At 34.8% G+C, this 16,157-nt stretch overlaps 2 protein-coding genes and 1 pseudogene across 2 annotated transcripts in view; 1 reads left to right on the forward strand and 2 right to left on the reverse strand.

The window, feature by feature from the left end:
- Window positions 1–293: 293 nt before the first annotated feature.
- On the reverse strand, window positions 294–3,853 carry LOC139890814 (uncharacterized). Its single transcript, XM_071873729.1, has 5 exons — window positions 3,808–3,853; window positions 2,600–3,252; window positions 1,019–1,702; window positions 829–917; window positions 294–530 (listed from the first exon to the last, which is right to left on the reverse strand). Exons 2-5 carry the CDS (start codon window positions 3,236–3,238, stop codon window positions 473–475), a joined length of 1,470 nt encoding a protein of 489 aa, XP_071729830.1. The 5' UTR covers window positions 3,239–3,252; window positions 3,808–3,853; the 3' UTR covers window positions 294–472.
- Window positions 3,854–5,153: 1,300 nt separating this feature from the next.
- LOC139890815 (uncharacterized) lies at window positions 5,154–8,585 on the forward strand (annotated as a pseudogene).
- A 919-nt stretch (window positions 8,586–9,504) lies between these two features.
- Window positions 9,505–16,157, reverse strand: part of LOC139890816 (protein DMP5-like) — a 90,422-nt gene continuing 83,769 nt past the window's right edge. Inside the window, exon 2 of the mRNA XM_071873731.1 lies at window positions 9,505–9,957. Within this exon, the coding sequence (XP_071729832.1) occupies window positions 9,505–9,957 (453 nt within the window). The remainder of the gene's footprint in view (window positions 9,958–16,157) is intronic.

Here is a 16,157-nt window from a genome sequence, read left to right on the forward strand (position 1 = left end):
CATTTTATATAAATACTTGTCCATTTCGAGTCTAACAGATTGAGTTTGAACTCTAATTGTTTGATATTCTTACAAGTTTGAGTTTGACTCATTTTGATAATGTATTAATACAGAGTATTAATTATATTATTAATATTTAATTTAATATTATTTGATGTGTGTGCGCATGTGTGTGGAGGGCATTTGTAACAAAAAACTTACATTAGAACAAGAATATATGAAGGAACTCAAACAGAACCACAACAAAACCAAGCAAAAAATTAAATAAATAAACATCAAAAACCACCTAGATTGGATAAAATAAAAATCAATAAACATAAAAGGTTTAAAATATATTCTTTTAAATAATAAGGATATATAAAATACAGAATATTGATAAAACACAAGATGTAAATTGGACAAAATACTTGACTCATGGATTGGATAAAATACTAGTACTTCAAACATAGTGGTCAATTGAGTTGTGCACCATTTAACAGCCCTTTAAACCAGTCCTTTTTCCTCCCCATATTAGTTGAAGGAAATCCAAGCTGAAATATGAAATGAAACGACTATTAATCCAAGAATGTAAATATACATAATACATCAAACACGAACATTTGTTCGAAAACACCAATACACTAACGAATTTATGATCAAAACTCAAAGAGTTCCCTAAGTGAGCTAATTTAAAACATCTTAACGACCCATACTATATAACCATGAATCTTAAAAACATATGGGTCCTATATCTTAAACCCTAAAAATGGTAAACAAATTTACGTCACATGACACCACACCTTAAGCACTAGATTCACATCACAGATATACATGTAGACTCTTACTTACCAATCACAATTCAGATGTTCGTTCTTGCTTAGAAATGTAGTAGTCAGAGCATGTTCGGATGCCAAAGAAGCTACCAACAGGCGCAGAGCCTGTGAAATTTATTCATATTTACACTCTAAAGAACTTATAAAAATATGATAAAGAGTGTGTATGTTCATATTTAGATCATTGTAAGCAGAGATTGTTTTACCTTATCACCATCCAAGATCATTTCTTTCTCGCAGATATCGCTTAGTGGGACCATCATTTTATCTAAAAGAAGTTTAACAGAGATAGGAGATAGCGGTTTTACTTCCAAGTTGTCCATTACCAAAAAGGTAGCTGGTTCCTTCAAATAAGCTTTTCTTCGATTAGGCGTTGAGCTATTATACCTACATTTAGAAATACTTGATTCCAGTTTCGAACATTCTGACGCAATATTCGCTTCTTCAATCGCAATTAGGTTACTACTGTAAGGAAGCCCTGGAGCCAACTTTGGGTTGATTAATATTTGCTTCCTCTTTTTGCAAGAAAACAAACTTATGTCGGTCCCCTGAATGCTTTTATGCAGGTTTCCTAGACAACCGCTAAATGACAATAACGGAAACCGATTGAAAATGTAACCAAGTGGAATTGTGAGGATACCGCATAAAAAGTTAACAAAATCCTCCTTAACAACTGCATATAAGGCTACATTATTGACTTTGTCGAAAATGAGTTTAATATGGATGTTGCTCCATATCTTGATCCCAAAATCCTTAACATTTAGAGAACGATTCATGCCTTCTGGACCATATTTCATGCAAAGCGGTTCCCTGCTGTTATTAGTTGGTTTTAAGAATGTATCCGATAAAGACGTTCTTGATGTTAACGAACGTTTGAGCAGTTTCAGAACCTAGAAAATGAAACACAGAAAATCAGAAAGAAAAAGCAAATAACTTGCTTCCTGATAGAGAATAGCCCAGCCCACCCAACCGAAGAAGCCCATTTAGGGTAGGGTTAATATATATAGCAGTTATGTGGCTTCCGGTGTCTTAGATTTTAGGTATGATATTGGTAGTCGGCCTTTTTGGCTTGGGCAGGAAGAATGCTTTGAGCTTCTTCTCTGATTAGGGCAGAGGATTCTCATGTTGAGATCCTTCTGATTTACTTTTCAAGTATTCCATTATCATTCAATAATATTCTCATCTATTTACTATTACTTCCTATTTACTGTTCTTCACTATTATTCTTCATAATTGCTATATTTCACCTTCTTATCAATATGAGTTCACAATTTGTTGCCGCTGTAACTTCTATTTTTTATTATTATCAATGGTTCCATTGTCCAGCGGTTAGGAAATCTGGCTTTCACCCAGGAGACCAGGGTTCGATTCACGGCAATGGAACCATTGATAGAAAATAAAAGATACAACAACAACAGATAATGAACAGATATTGATAATAAGCTGAAATATAGCGATTATGAAGAATAATAATGAAGAACAGTAATAGAAAGTGAATAAGAAATAGATGATGATATTATTGGATGATAATGAAATACTTGAAAAGTAAATCAGAAGGATCTCAATATGAGAATCCTCTACCCTAATCAGAGAAAAAGCTCAAAGCATTCCAAGAAGCTCAAAGCATTCTTCGTGCCCAAGCCAAAAAGGCCGACTACCAATATCATAACTAAAATCTAAGACACCAGTAGCCACACACAACTGCTATCCCTACACTAAATGGGCTTTGGTTGGGTGGGATGGGCTATTCTCTATCACTTCCATTGATAAGTAAACTATTTATTCACCTCAATTTCTCCTATTCTGATGACCCTCTCTTCTATTTTCCCATATTTTTCAAGCTCCGTAAGAACGGTTAAATCAGCCATGTCAGCTACAGCCATCACTTTAATTTCATCGGTAATTATAAATCGTGCAGTCGGTTTCAGAAAACTATCTTCCTCTTCAGGAAATAACCTTTCATGAGGTGAGATATTCAGCTTGTTCTTTAACTCAAAACCACACTGACAATTGCCAATGTTATAACAACTTATCACCCTGCAATTAACATTCTCACATACATAGAAACAACCGCTTCCAATTAGATTCAATTTAAGGTTCTGACAGTGAATATCAGCTGCACTACGAGGACGAAGCAGCATGTTCTGGAACATTTTGTCTTCAAAATAGTCGGTCTTAAGATTCTCAACACTTCCATATAGGTTATTCAAACAACCAATATCTCCTCGTAACCATTTACGGGTGTTTCTAACAACACTTGCAATCGGCATCAACATAAAACTAAAAAGTACTTCGATAAAATCTTTATCTGACTCTGCCATTATTACTTTATTTTCTTCTTTCGCCACCAACATTTTAAGACTGAAGGTTTTTGCTGAGTACTCCCCCATAATTACTTCAATGAAATCTTTATTTGACGAAGCCATAATTACCGTCACCACTACAAAAAAAAAAAAAAAAAAAAAAAGGAAAAAAAAAGATTAACAAATAAAAATCTTTGTCGCACAAACATTGCAGCTAATGAATCATATCATGACTATATGTTATATAAACTGATGTAGAGAACAAACATATATAAGACGTGGCTAATCACTCTATTATCGAATTATCATTTTTCCCAAACATATATATAATTTACAAATTGAGTGCTAAACCCTCTACATCCATCAATCAAATTAAACTATAATTTTAATAAGAGAAATACAAGAAAAAGGTAATGGAGATTCCAAAATTTATCGCTGTAGGTAACTGAAATTCGTTTCGCAAGTTTAAAAAGATTGCAGGTTCAATTCTTTGAATAAAACCACAAGATCAAATTAAAAAAAAAACCCTAATCAGAACAGTAAACATCAATGGCCAAACCAAAACATAGCTTAACATGTTTCCGCAATAACTCACAGAACATGAAGATATATATATAGATCATGAAATAATGAAAAAAGAGAAACAAAAATCAAAAGTATGAAGAGTAGAAATTGGGCAGAATTGAGAGTACCTTACTGTACGTGCAAGGAGAAAACAAGTGATCAAATGCAGTGGTGCTATAGCTTTACAAAATTCCAAGGGAATTTGCCTTTTGCTTTTCCACTAAAAAAGCCAAATTATACTGAATTATTATTAATCACGCATTTAAATCGTACATTATGAATATAATAATACTCCGTAATTTAAATTTATTTATATTTATACTTACCGAGTATTAATTATGGGGGGAGATTCTCACACACACTTTTTTTATCCTCACACACCTATTTTAACATTTTACTTTTCTAATAATACTCAATTGGTGTGTGAGGATCAAAAAGTGTGTGTGAGAATCATCCCCCATTAATTATTATGAATATAAATTTAATCTAATAAAGGTTCATTTCAATAACTTTTTATAAAAAATGCTATGCGTAGTCCTTAGAACTATGTTTAGGCATTCTAAAAATATATTTTAATTTTATTTATATAAAACTCAACTCTTGCCATCAATAACATTAATGTTAAAGTTATATAAAGAAAGTTGATATTTAAAAGAAATAATTATGTTTGTAATTAATTAACTGGAGTTTTTAAACTTAAATTTGGTATGCTTAAACGTATTCCTAAGAATTACGTTTAGCATTGTTCAATTTTTTTTTTTTGTATTATTAATATTTCTTTTTAATATTATTATAATAATTAACGTATTTAATATTTATATTTTATGTGTGTACTAATTATAAATTTTAACATCTAAAAAGCGATTTTGCTAACGACGGCTACCCTTAGGGTTGTCGCTAACATGTATTATATGATCATGGTGGTTACCAGTCACATTCTAATTTATGGTTATTAAAGTGTACAATAATATAAAGGACGTTAACAACAATTCTAAAAGTTTTTGTTAGCAAAAAAAAAAAAAAAAAAAAAAAAAAAAACCTTAAATAATTTAGGAGTATTAATTTCATAACATTGTAATGAAGTAATTGGTTGGCTAAATTGTTAAAGATTGGAAAATGATGTTAAGTTGGAAAGAATATAAATTATAAATTATGATAATGATAGTATAATAAAATAAAATATTAGAAAAAAAAATATAAATGACCAAACTGAAGGGGCAGAAGTTGTAACTTATTATTTATTTATTCAGAAATTACATTTTAGTCCTATAAGTATTTTGGTTTTATAAGACTGGTCCCTTAATATCTAAACTATTTTTTTTTTGAACGGCAAGCTTGCATCAGTCCGGACCGAAGTCGGTTATCATTTGCAGATAACTTTTTCACTATCGTACTGCTTTTTGCTACTATCTGATTCGAGCCTCAGCCTCCCTCAATTGATCCAACCCCTTATCTAATTAGGTTTATTTTTCTCTCTGTTTCTGTTTTCTATTTTGATTGTGCTTTTTTTAAACCTCTATCATATTTGTATATTTCACTTTTCATTACTTTCTTATTTTTGGGTTAATTTTAAAACGAGGGTGAGGGTTCAGGAACAAGCAGTTCGATCATTTTGGTGATTTGTTGTTTTGGGTATTCAATAAAATGGAAGAATAATCTTAAAATCATCTTAAGGTCCAATTTATAAATGTGAGTGGAAATGGATAGATAATACTATGTGTTTTTGTATATCAGAAGACAATCATCTTAAACAATATATCAAGAAAATGTGAAATTTAGTTGCCTTTTCAAGTATTGATGTTGTTTTGTTTATTGCTTGCTAGTGTATCATCAGTGTATGTATACTTCAGAATTCGATATTTATCTCAACCTTTTTGGCTAATTTAGATTCGTGTTGAATTTATGTGTAGAAGGTAAATTGTATTGTTTGTTTAAATGTATGATTTCATGTTTAGTCAATTTTATTATTTCATACAAAATTGCTTAAGAGATTTACTGAAGCAGTGTGCTGTGAAAGGATTGACCTAAAAAACTGTGTTTTTTTTTTTTTTTTTTTTTTTTTTAATATTTCACACAGTTGATCAGTGACCAATCATGTTTTTTAGCGCATTAAGATCCATAATCCCGCCCGTATCAAGAGCTTTATGCATTTCTCGCTCTATTACAACAACCTCATCTTGTTTCTCTAAGTCGTTGTTTTCTGCTACCTACAACAATGAGTTACGTCCACCTTTCGGCTCAATTCACCAGAGCCACTCGAGTTGGATACCTGCATCAGTAAGGTCAATACAGAGCCTAACAGATACCCGCTTATCTAAGAGAAGGCCCGTTGATAAACCTCGTAGGAAAAGGGCTAGCTTGAAGCCCAAAGGTTAGTACTTGTTTCCCATATGATTGACTTTTTCTTCATTTAGTTGGACTTTCTAAAGATGCCATTGATCGTTTTCGGGTTTGTTGAGTGTTTAGTGAACCTGATTATTCAGACTTGCTGTTGCAATAATTTGTTTTGCAATGTAACAAATTGGACTATTACGAGTTTGTGATTATCTAAGGTCTATAATCGTATGTAAATTTTTTTTTTAAATGTTGAATAACACAACCGTCCATAACTTCTATGCTGCAACTAATTATATGATGTTTATATTAGACTTTTCCGCCGGTGATCCTCGTTTATATTTCAAATTGCATGTCGCGTCCCTGTCATTTCTTTTAGCTCCGGTGATCACTTGATTTTACAAATGTTTCTTTGGTGGACCCTCCATCTACTTTTTTCGTTAAAAAAGTCCGTAAGGGGCATCACGTGATGTCGTTTAAGATGAATTAAACGTTATTACACAACATCACGTGTTAATCACGTGATGGCACCTAACGGAAATTTTAAAGGAAAATAGACGGAGGGGCCACCAAGGCAACATATGTAAAATCAAGGGATCACTAGAGCTAAAAAATGACAGGGGACGCGGCATGCAATTTGATGTATAAAAGAGGGACCATTGGCACAAAAAAGTCTTTATTTCATCCTTATAATCATTGTGAAAATGCACGTCCAAACACCCCATTATTTGAATCTAGAAATTCATAAGAGCGAATATACTCACTTGTTTTTTTATCATGAAAGTCTCGTGTGCATTTACTGTATGGGGCTTGTAAGATCATGAGGGTATAGGAAATTTGATTGATTTGGTGAATTTAGGTCCTTATGCTTGGGTTAAGCATGTTCCTGGTGAACAAATACCTGCAAGTCAACCCAACGAAGGAAGTGTCAAACATAGAAACGAAAAAAAGCGGATAAGATTGCGGCGTGCCTTCATACTGGTACGATTCTGTCACATTGTTCTTGTTCATTTCATAACTATGTGGTCTTTATGCATTACACATTTTCAAAACCTCATACACCATGTTTAAAATATCCTGTGAGATAATGCTAAAATGGAGTAGAGTAATCAAATTCATATTGAGCATTTGAGCGCGGTTTGTTTCTTATCTCGCTTGAGTTGACCATTTCTTAGTATTCATAAAATCAAGTGGAGTTGATCGTTATTCGTTATCCGATGATATATGAAAGTGTGTATAACATGAGTAGAGGCGGCAATTTTGAGCTTATTTGCTTGTATATCGGCTGAATCTGATAGGTCCTGAAGCACATCGGATCATGATAAACATTAAGTATGAGATGTTTTCGGTATGGTTTCGATAGGTAAGGTTTTCGGTAGTTATGAGAGAAAACGTCAAATAGTCAAAATTGTATTCCACGGATTCTTTAACTCGTTACAGTTCAGTGGCTAAAAGTTATGACTAAGGAAGCCCTTCGGTGGTATTTATAGCCCTTGTCCCTAACAGATCAAATGGGTCAAGTTAAATAATCTAGTGAAAAGCGGAACATGCTGATCAGGCAAAAGGTCTTTGAAATTTGTATTTTTAATGCGTAGAGCCTCTTAAATTCTTTTATATAATCCGTAGAAGAAATTGGATAGATTATAATATTATTAACATTATTTTTTATTCATATTAAAAGCCTCCTAATTGTTCATGTATCAGATTCTGATGGCCTGCAAAAACTTTTTTTCTTCTAGTTATGATAATTAAATAAATTTACTGATAAAGTGAATTGAATTTGAATTTTACACGCATTTGAAAACATTTAGCCACTTAGGATGATTTTCGATCCGTTTGATCCATTTTGACCCTTATACTTTTTAGTCAACTATGTTAGCCAGGATTGCAAAAATTGCTACTTGGGGAGTACTTGGTCAGGATTTTTTAGGAAGTACTCGGCAACTCGAGAGAGTACCCGGATGTTGACCAAGTTTGACTTTGACCGGATTTCACCTTTTTGACCGATTTCCAAGTAATCCCGAGTTTTGGCCAAGTTTTGACCGGGTACTCGCCGAGTACTCCCTGAGTTGCAAAACTGAGTACTCGTTGAGTAATTCCTAGTCTGCAACCCTGAGCTTAACATGTGTGATCAGTCATAGATGAAAACACGACCCAATTTAAACCATAAATAGATAAATTCTAAATTGCGACTTTTAGTGTTTACAATATCTTGAAGAGAACAAGTTACCAAACCAAGATTGTTTACCTCTTACCAGTACTCACCCATTTCTCGCCTCTAATCAGCATCAATCATGTATTTATATGAATTTGGTATCGATGATCCACAGGCAGAAAAGAAGAAACGTAAAGCTCAGTTACAAGAAGCCAATCGCAAAAAAAAAAATTCAAAGGATAGAACGAAAGATGGCTGCAGTTGCAAGGGACAGAGCATGGGCCGAAAGACTAGCTGAGTTGCAGCAGCTCGAGGAAAACAAAAATAATTCAGCCATGACTTGATTTTTCGTGTTACAACTTTTCATATGACCTCTGTTTGTTGCAATAACCGCATCAAATTGAACGTTAGCCTCTAGATTTAACATCGTTAATCGTTGAACGTGAACACATGTTTGAGTTTTTCGCTGAATCTTAAACTTCAGTCACTTCACTTTTACGTTTTTGTGCACAGAATCTTAATCTTACAGGTTATTATTCAAAAGCTTCCGCTTTCGTTGTTGTTAATCAAGTTTCAAACTTCAAGACAGCTATCAAGTATTTCACTGGTACTAATAATGTATCAAGACCAGACAAGTCAAATTTGTAGGTATCACTATTGATATCGATTTGAATGACTAACGGAATGGAAAACTTTAAACCCATCCTATTGGATGGGTTTGAAACCCCTTCAATTTTCAAAATTTGATTCCATTTTAAAAAGTTATTTATATTTATATATTCTTAAACAAATCTATCATTTTCATACCCATCCTCACGCGCAAAATCTACACACACTAAATTAACATACAAAACACATATCGGTACAATTTTCCAATTATCCTTCCAACACTTCATTATTATCATCACTTTTTTTATAATTCTTCTAATATGAAGTAATAAAAAAAGGTTTCTTTTAACAAACCAACAATTACACATTACGTAATGAGGTGGGCTTTTATAGTTTCTTTGTTACCTACTCCATTAGAAAATTCAAGCCGCCAGTTACAGCTAAGCCATTATCAAACTTTTAATGCTCTAAATCCCTTAAAAATCTAAAGATAAAAAAATCATGTTATAAATCTTGATACAAAAGAAAAAACAAAATATAGGGGTCATATAAATATATTTACTTATTTCTTAAAACCATGTATACAAAATGTACCACAACATTAAATTGTCAAATAACACATATCTAATAAATTTTAGAACTTATGATGCTAACATGTGTCACAATTCATAATTTCTGGATCAATGGCTTACAGGGTAGCCAATGCCATGTCTTTTAGAAGGAAAAATCACAAACACCAAACTACAAACCAGAGAACCAGACCAAGTCCTAAAGGAACAATGTCCAAAACCTCTTGAGCTTCATGACTTGGTTTTGGATAAAAACAGCTAACCACACTCCTATCTCTCATAGCCAAAGTCCACAACACAAAAGCCGACACAAACGCATGAATCCAATCAACTGCAGTCAACTTATACTTTCTCAAATCAGGTAAACTGGACGATGAAGCTGCTGCAGTTTGAGAATCAAACACCCACATGCCTTTAAACGTCGCAAAACCATAGAACACTTGACCATCAGATGACTTGAAACTGTCAGTAAAACATGCTAAAAAACAAGCCGCGGTTAGGAAGATGAGAAGGATAGCAGTGAGTGGTCGTGTGACGGTGTCACATTGACCGTGATTTGTGAATATTGGTGTTACGTTTTGAAGAACTAAAAGGGTGCCGGTTGGTAATAGTGTTGGGAAAAATAGAAATAATAATCTGATGAGTCAAAAGTGTTTTGCAGTTTTTAGAGTCTGAAGATTTAGAGTCTGAAGTTGCAGAATCTGGAATTGCTGAAATCAACATTTGAAGATTTCTTGAAGCCAAAGCCATAGAATATTCTGGAGATATGATTATTATTTGAGAAGATTTGTTTTGAAGATTTGATTTTATCTCCAGAATTGACCTCCTAGTTAATAGTTAATTTGATGTGTTTTAGTTTATCTTTTCCACTTTTATAGGTATGTAGTTATGGAAACCAAATCTCCAGATTTGGTTTTTACTTGTATAAATAGGGACGTATGTTTGTACTTGTACTTTGCACGATCAATATTATCAGTTTTTCATTCTATTCATCGTGTTCTCTCATTTTCTGCACTTCAATTCTTATTTATTGTATAAAGTGAGAGTCTGGTGTTCATAGTCCTATTACTGTGAACTAATAACTGGTATCAGAGCGGAAAATGTGTAAATCCTATCTCGGTGATCTTTAAATCGATCCATATTCTTATCAAAATGTCTATCAGTACGATTACTACCCCAGTTATGGCTGGAAAAGGCGTGCCAATATTTGATGGCACAGATTTTGCAACTTGGAAATTGAAAGTCCTATGGTTTTTAGGATCTATTCATGAAGAAGCTGAACAAGTTCTTACAACAGGACCCATTATTCCTGGTTCAATAGTTGATGCTGTTCCTGCCTCAGATACTGTTGCTGCATAACCTGCTTATTTTCATGAAACACCAAGAGAAAGGTGGACTGAAGCAGAAGCAACAAAGTTCAAACTAGATAGCAAGATAAGGAGTATTATTGGAAATGTTGTTACTGTTCCAATTCTCAGGAAGATCAGTCATGCCAAGACTGCTAAGGCTATGTGGGATCTTTTGCTTAATGACTATGAAGGAGTCACTGTTGTTAAGACTCAAAAGAAGAAGAATCTGATTAGATGCTATGAAAATTTTGCTGCTGAGCCTAAAGAATCTTTAAGTGATCTTCATTCAAGATTTCAGGTTCTGATAAATGATCTTGAAAGTGTTGGTATAGAGAAAACACAACAAGTGTTGTGTCAAAAGTTTATAGAACTGCTACCTTCAAACTTTGAATCTGTGATTACCTCTATGATCATCAGTGAGAAGATAGATGATTATGAGCTAAGTGAGTTGTTTGGTATACTATCAAACTTTGAGGAAACACAACTAAAGAACAAGATCAATGCTAAGAAAACTGCTAAAGATCTAGAAGCTGCATTGGTGGCTACGACAAAGAAGAATAAGCAGCTATTCTCTGGTTACTCTAGCAAGGTTGAATCTGAGAGTGATGAAACCTCTGATGATGATAGTGAATCTGATGATGATGAGGAGATTAAAGATCTGGAAGTTCAAATGGCTCTTTTGACTCAAAGGATTGAGCAAAAAAAGTTTGGTTTCAAGTAGGGTAAAGGCAAGGGTACTTTTGATCCAAAGAAAGCTAAATGTTTCAAGTGTGGTAAATTAGGTCACATAGCTGCTGACTGCTGGTCTAGGAGTGAAGGAGGTTCAGACTCCAACAAGTCTGTTGACAAAGCAAGAAAGTACAAACTGAAGTACATGAAGTTAAAGAGTGAAGCAGAAAAGTCTAAGAACAAAGAACAAGAGAAAGCTTTGTACACTGAGACATGGGAAGATGATGATTCATCATCTGATGGGGAGGAGGACAAGTGTCTTATGGCTATAATTAAAAAGGATGGTGGTTCTAGCAAGTTTGAGGAAGATCTGAAAGCTGTTGAGAAGATGGATAAGGACACTACTTGTAATAAAGTTTCTGCCTATAAGGTACAAAACTTTGTGAACTATCTTGATAATGAAAAAGTGAGAATGTTTCAGTACTTGTTACTTGACTTTAAGTGGTGTTTAGAAGACATTGATAGGTTAGAACACAAATTTTTGATCTTAAAAATATCATCAAAGATAAAGATGCTGAAATTAAAGACTTAAAAAAATGTGAGGTTGAACTTGACACCTATAAAATGGCATACACAAAAGAAACTAAAAGATTAAATACTGAATTAGGAAGATCAATGAAAAGGTCAAAACACTATGAATCAATTTGTAAATCTTGATGTGTATCTTCCAAAAAGAATTCTGATGCTATTGCCAAACAAATTCTAAATGATGTCAAAGCTATACTAGGTGAAAACTACATGTTAAATAATAATGTGGAAGTTGATCCAAGTGTATTCAAACATGACATTCTTTCAAACACATTTGTAAAATTTGATGGTGACAAAAAGATTTTAACCAATGCTTTTGTAAGATCATTAGATTCTGTTGAGCCTTCTGAGACTATAATACTTGAAAGTAAGAATCCATTAGAGTCTGAACTCTTGAAACCTTCAGACTCTAATAGTTTAGTTTCTCAAAATAAAAGTGAGTGTTCTGACCTGAAGTCTGACACTCAAAAGTCAAGTTACAAGGACAACTCTAAATCATCCTCTGATGCCTGCATTTGTCCAGATCCAAAAAGGTCAACTAAAAGAAAGTCAAAGTAAAAAAAAGCTAAGACTATTCGTAAACTCAAAAAGGAAATTTCAAAACTCAATGAAAAAATCAAGAGTCAAGAAAACCCTTCAGTTAAGAGAACATTTTGTTTTCCTAAAAAAAATTGAGAAGGGATGGAAACCCAAAGTTTGTGAAAATAAAAGTGTCTTGAAATCTGTTAAGGACAAGTTGATCTGGATTAAAAAAAACCCTAAAACAACGCAAGAGTAACGGCGGCGGCGAATCCTCGCGTCTCCCTCGTTTAACCTCCGGCGGTGGTGAATCTATGTTTTACTGATTTCTGAAATTAAAGGAAAGCCCCCAACAGCGATTGACGGCGATTTCCTAAATAATTTCCTAAAAGGGCGATTACGGCGATGAGGTTTTACGTTTAAGTTTTCCAATTTTTTTCTCATCGTTTATTGATTTTCATTCACCTAGTTCGTTTGATAGTGAGCGTTGGATATGGGTAAATCGTCGGGAGGGAATAAGAAACAGGCTCCAAAAACACAACCTAGGGTTTTACGGAGCCGCACGATTGAGAGGAATACGAGCAGTTCGGCTGAAGAATCAGATGGTGTTGTAAGTACTAGGCGTACTAATCAGTTAGAACCACTAAATATACCGCATGATTCTCCAGTTCAAGCAGATGGTTTGCAAGATAGCAGTCATGCGAAGAATATAAGTAACGAATATGTGGGATTGTTTACTGATGTCAATCCTAAGGATGAATACGGGAGCGTTCATACGGCTTCAGAATCATTTGCTGAAGAGGATAGTCAAGTTAAATCCTGTTCTGGTCCGCATATTAAGGCTTATGAGGTTAACGTATCTGGTAATATGAGTCCAAAACATGCACCTAATAATGGAGGAATGTCTTATGCCAAGGTTGTTGGTGGTAATCAACAGGTAAAGAAAGTTAACTTCCGTGTGCTGGAAACATCAGGTGACTTGGAGGAAGGAGTAGATGTTGAAATACCATTAAGCTCTGTAAAGGAGGCTGCTCAGAGATATGATAATACGCTATACGGATACTTTATTGGTAAGAGGATGGCTTTTCCAGTTGTCCAAAATTATGTCAATAATGTTTGGAAGAAGTATGGATTTGAGAAGATGATGATGAACGCAAATGGTTTTTTTTTCCTTTAAATTCTCGACTGGGAAAGGAATGCAAGATGTGTTGGAGAATGGTCCATGGATCATCCGTACTATCCCAATTATACTTAACAAATGGTCGTCGGACATATCATTAACCAAGGAGAATCTTTCGAAACTTCCAGTGTGGGTTAAGTTGTATGATGTCCCGCTTACGGGGTTTACGGAGGATGGTTTAAGTGCTATAGCTACAAAGATTGGAAGGCCTATGATGCTCGATTCCTACACGAGTACCATGTGTAGTGAATCATGGGGAAGACCTAATTATGCTCGAGCTATGATCGAAGTTGATGCGGGTAACGAGCTTAAGGATGAACTAAAAGTGTCAACTCCAAGTTGTGATGGTTTACGCAAAGTGGTAGATGTGGTTAAAGTTAACTACGAATGGAAGCCACCGAGGTGTTCGTGTTGTTGTGTTTTCGGTCACAAAGACTCACAGTGCCCAAAGAATATCCCTGTGGTGGTTTCGAATAACAAAGTTTTGGAGGATGGGTTCCAACTTATAGGTAAGAAGAAAGCTAAAACTGATAATAATGCAGCAGCTGGTAAGCGAGTAGATGGGTTTAGCATGAAGCAGAAAATGGTATATAGGCTGGTATCTAAACCAAAACAGGTGATCACAAGTAGTAAGGAAGCAGGTCCGAGTAATGTTGGTCCAACGAAAGTAAATGTTGTGACTGTTACTAACACTTTTGAAATTTTAGCTAAACTTCAAGGTGATGAGGATTCTGTCCCAAAACAAAAATTTCATGATAATGACTGATATTAACAGAAGTGGGTTGCAATTTATGTGGAACCAAAGACCGAGTGGGGACATGGGGTTACTAAAAAAGATTGACCGGGTTATGGGGAATGATTCTTTTCTGTCCGAGTTCATTGATTCATATGTAGTGTTTCAATCGTACAGAATTTCTGACCATAGTCCAATGGTGTTAAAGTTGTCAGGCAACGTGGTTCAAAAGCCAAAGGTATTTAAGTTTTGCAACCTCATCACTGATAAACCTGATTTCTTACGTGTTGTAATAGATGGTTGGAAGCTTAATGTGCAGGGTCATACCATGTTTAAGGTGGTCAAGAAGTTGCGAGGCCTGAAGAAGCCTTTACGAAAGATTATGTGGAGTCAAGGTAACTTGCACGAGAAAGTCAAGAAGTTGCGTGTGGAGCTAGATGAGGTGCAAATCGCTCTTGACAAAAATCCTAATTCTATCGAGATTAGAGAGGAAGAAGGGTGTCTTTTACGTGCCTGTATCGAAGCACTTCTGGACGAAGAGAAATTTTTAAAACAGAAGTCGAAGATAGAGTGGTTGAGAGTTGGTGATAGTAATACACGTTACTTCCATAATGTAGTCAAAGGAAAGGTGAATAGGAGCAAAATCCAAGCAATCTCAGATTCTAATGGGTTGATTGTGGAAGGGTCTGATGTGCCTAAAATTTTTGTTGACCACTACTTGGATTTTTTGGGATCATCAACGCAAGTTATGGAGTTACAGGATCCGGATTCCTTATTTGTTAACAAAATATCGCCGGTTAATGCTTCTCATATGATAAGACCTATTACAGATGAGGAAATCAAAAGTGCTATGTTTTCTATTGGTGAGAATAAGTCCCCTGGCCCGGATGGTTACTCGTCTGCCTTTTTCAAAGCCTCATGGGATATCGTTGGGGAAGAAGTCACGCATGCAGTTAAGGAGTTTTTTGTGAATGGCCATCTTTTAACAGAAATTAATCATACTATTATCCCTCTGTTGCCGAAGGTTCAAACTCCTAACAAGGTTAATGATTATCGTCCAATTTCATGTTGTAATGTTTAATATAAATGTATTAGTAAAATTATTACTAATCGTATTCAGTGTTGTTTGGAGGATATCATATGTCGCGTGGTACGCCTCGATGTGCTTTCAAGGTAGATATCCAAAAGGCGTATGACACGGCCAATTGGAAGTTCTTGGATTCGGTTATGGTTCACTTTGGTTTTCCTCCGTTAATGGTTGGATGGATTATGAAGTGTGTTTCTTCGACCTCTTTTTCCATTAATATCAATGGAGATCTTCACGGGTATTTTAAGGGTCAACGTGGTCTTCGTCAAGGGGATCCCATGTCACCCTACCTTTTTGCTATGGTTATGGAGGTTCTCACGCTTCTTTTGCGGCGCAATGTGTTACAATCGAATACTTTTAAGTTCCATCCGAAATGTGAGCTTATGAATATTATTAATATATGTTTTGCGGACGATCTTTTTCTCTTCTCTCATGCATATTTGGACTCAGCCGAGGTCATTAGTGCTTCTTTAGAGGAATTTAAAAATTGCTCCGGTCTAGTGCCGAGTATTCCTAAAAGCACGGCGTTCTTTTGTAATGTTTCATCAGGGATCAAGGCTCAGATTCTTAATGTCTTACCTTTTGAGGAGGGGGTACTGCCTATTCGATATCTAGGGGTTCCCCTTGTTTCTTCCAGATTGATGCATAGGGACTGTAAAGTTCTTGTTGAACGCGTCAAGAATAAA

Source organism: Rutidosis leptorrhynchoides, chromosome 2 (genome assembly GCF_046630445.1).
Source record: "Rutidosis leptorrhynchoides isolate AG116_Rl617_1_P2 chromosome 2, CSIRO_AGI_Rlap_v1, whole genome shotgun sequence".
Taxonomy (NCBI): domain Eukaryota; kingdom Viridiplantae; phylum Streptophyta; class Magnoliopsida; order Asterales; family Asteraceae; genus Rutidosis; species Rutidosis leptorrhynchoides.

What these genes read in the sequence shown, in the direction of transcription:
- LOC139890814 (XM_071873729.1), bottom strand. Translation starts at nt 3,238, where the DNA reads ATGGCTTCGTCAAATAAAGATTTCATTGAAGTAATTATGGGGGAGTAC. An exon ending in TGATCTTGGATGGTGATAAG is followed by an intron (nt 918 to 1,018) that starts GTAAAACAATCT and finishes TAAATTTCACAG; the next exon opens with GCTCTGCGCCTGTTGGTAGC. An exon ending in GAACATCTGAATTGTGATTG is followed by an intron (nt 531 to 828) that starts GTAAGTAAGAGT and finishes TTCATATTTCAG; the next exon opens with CTTGGATTTCCTTCAACTAA.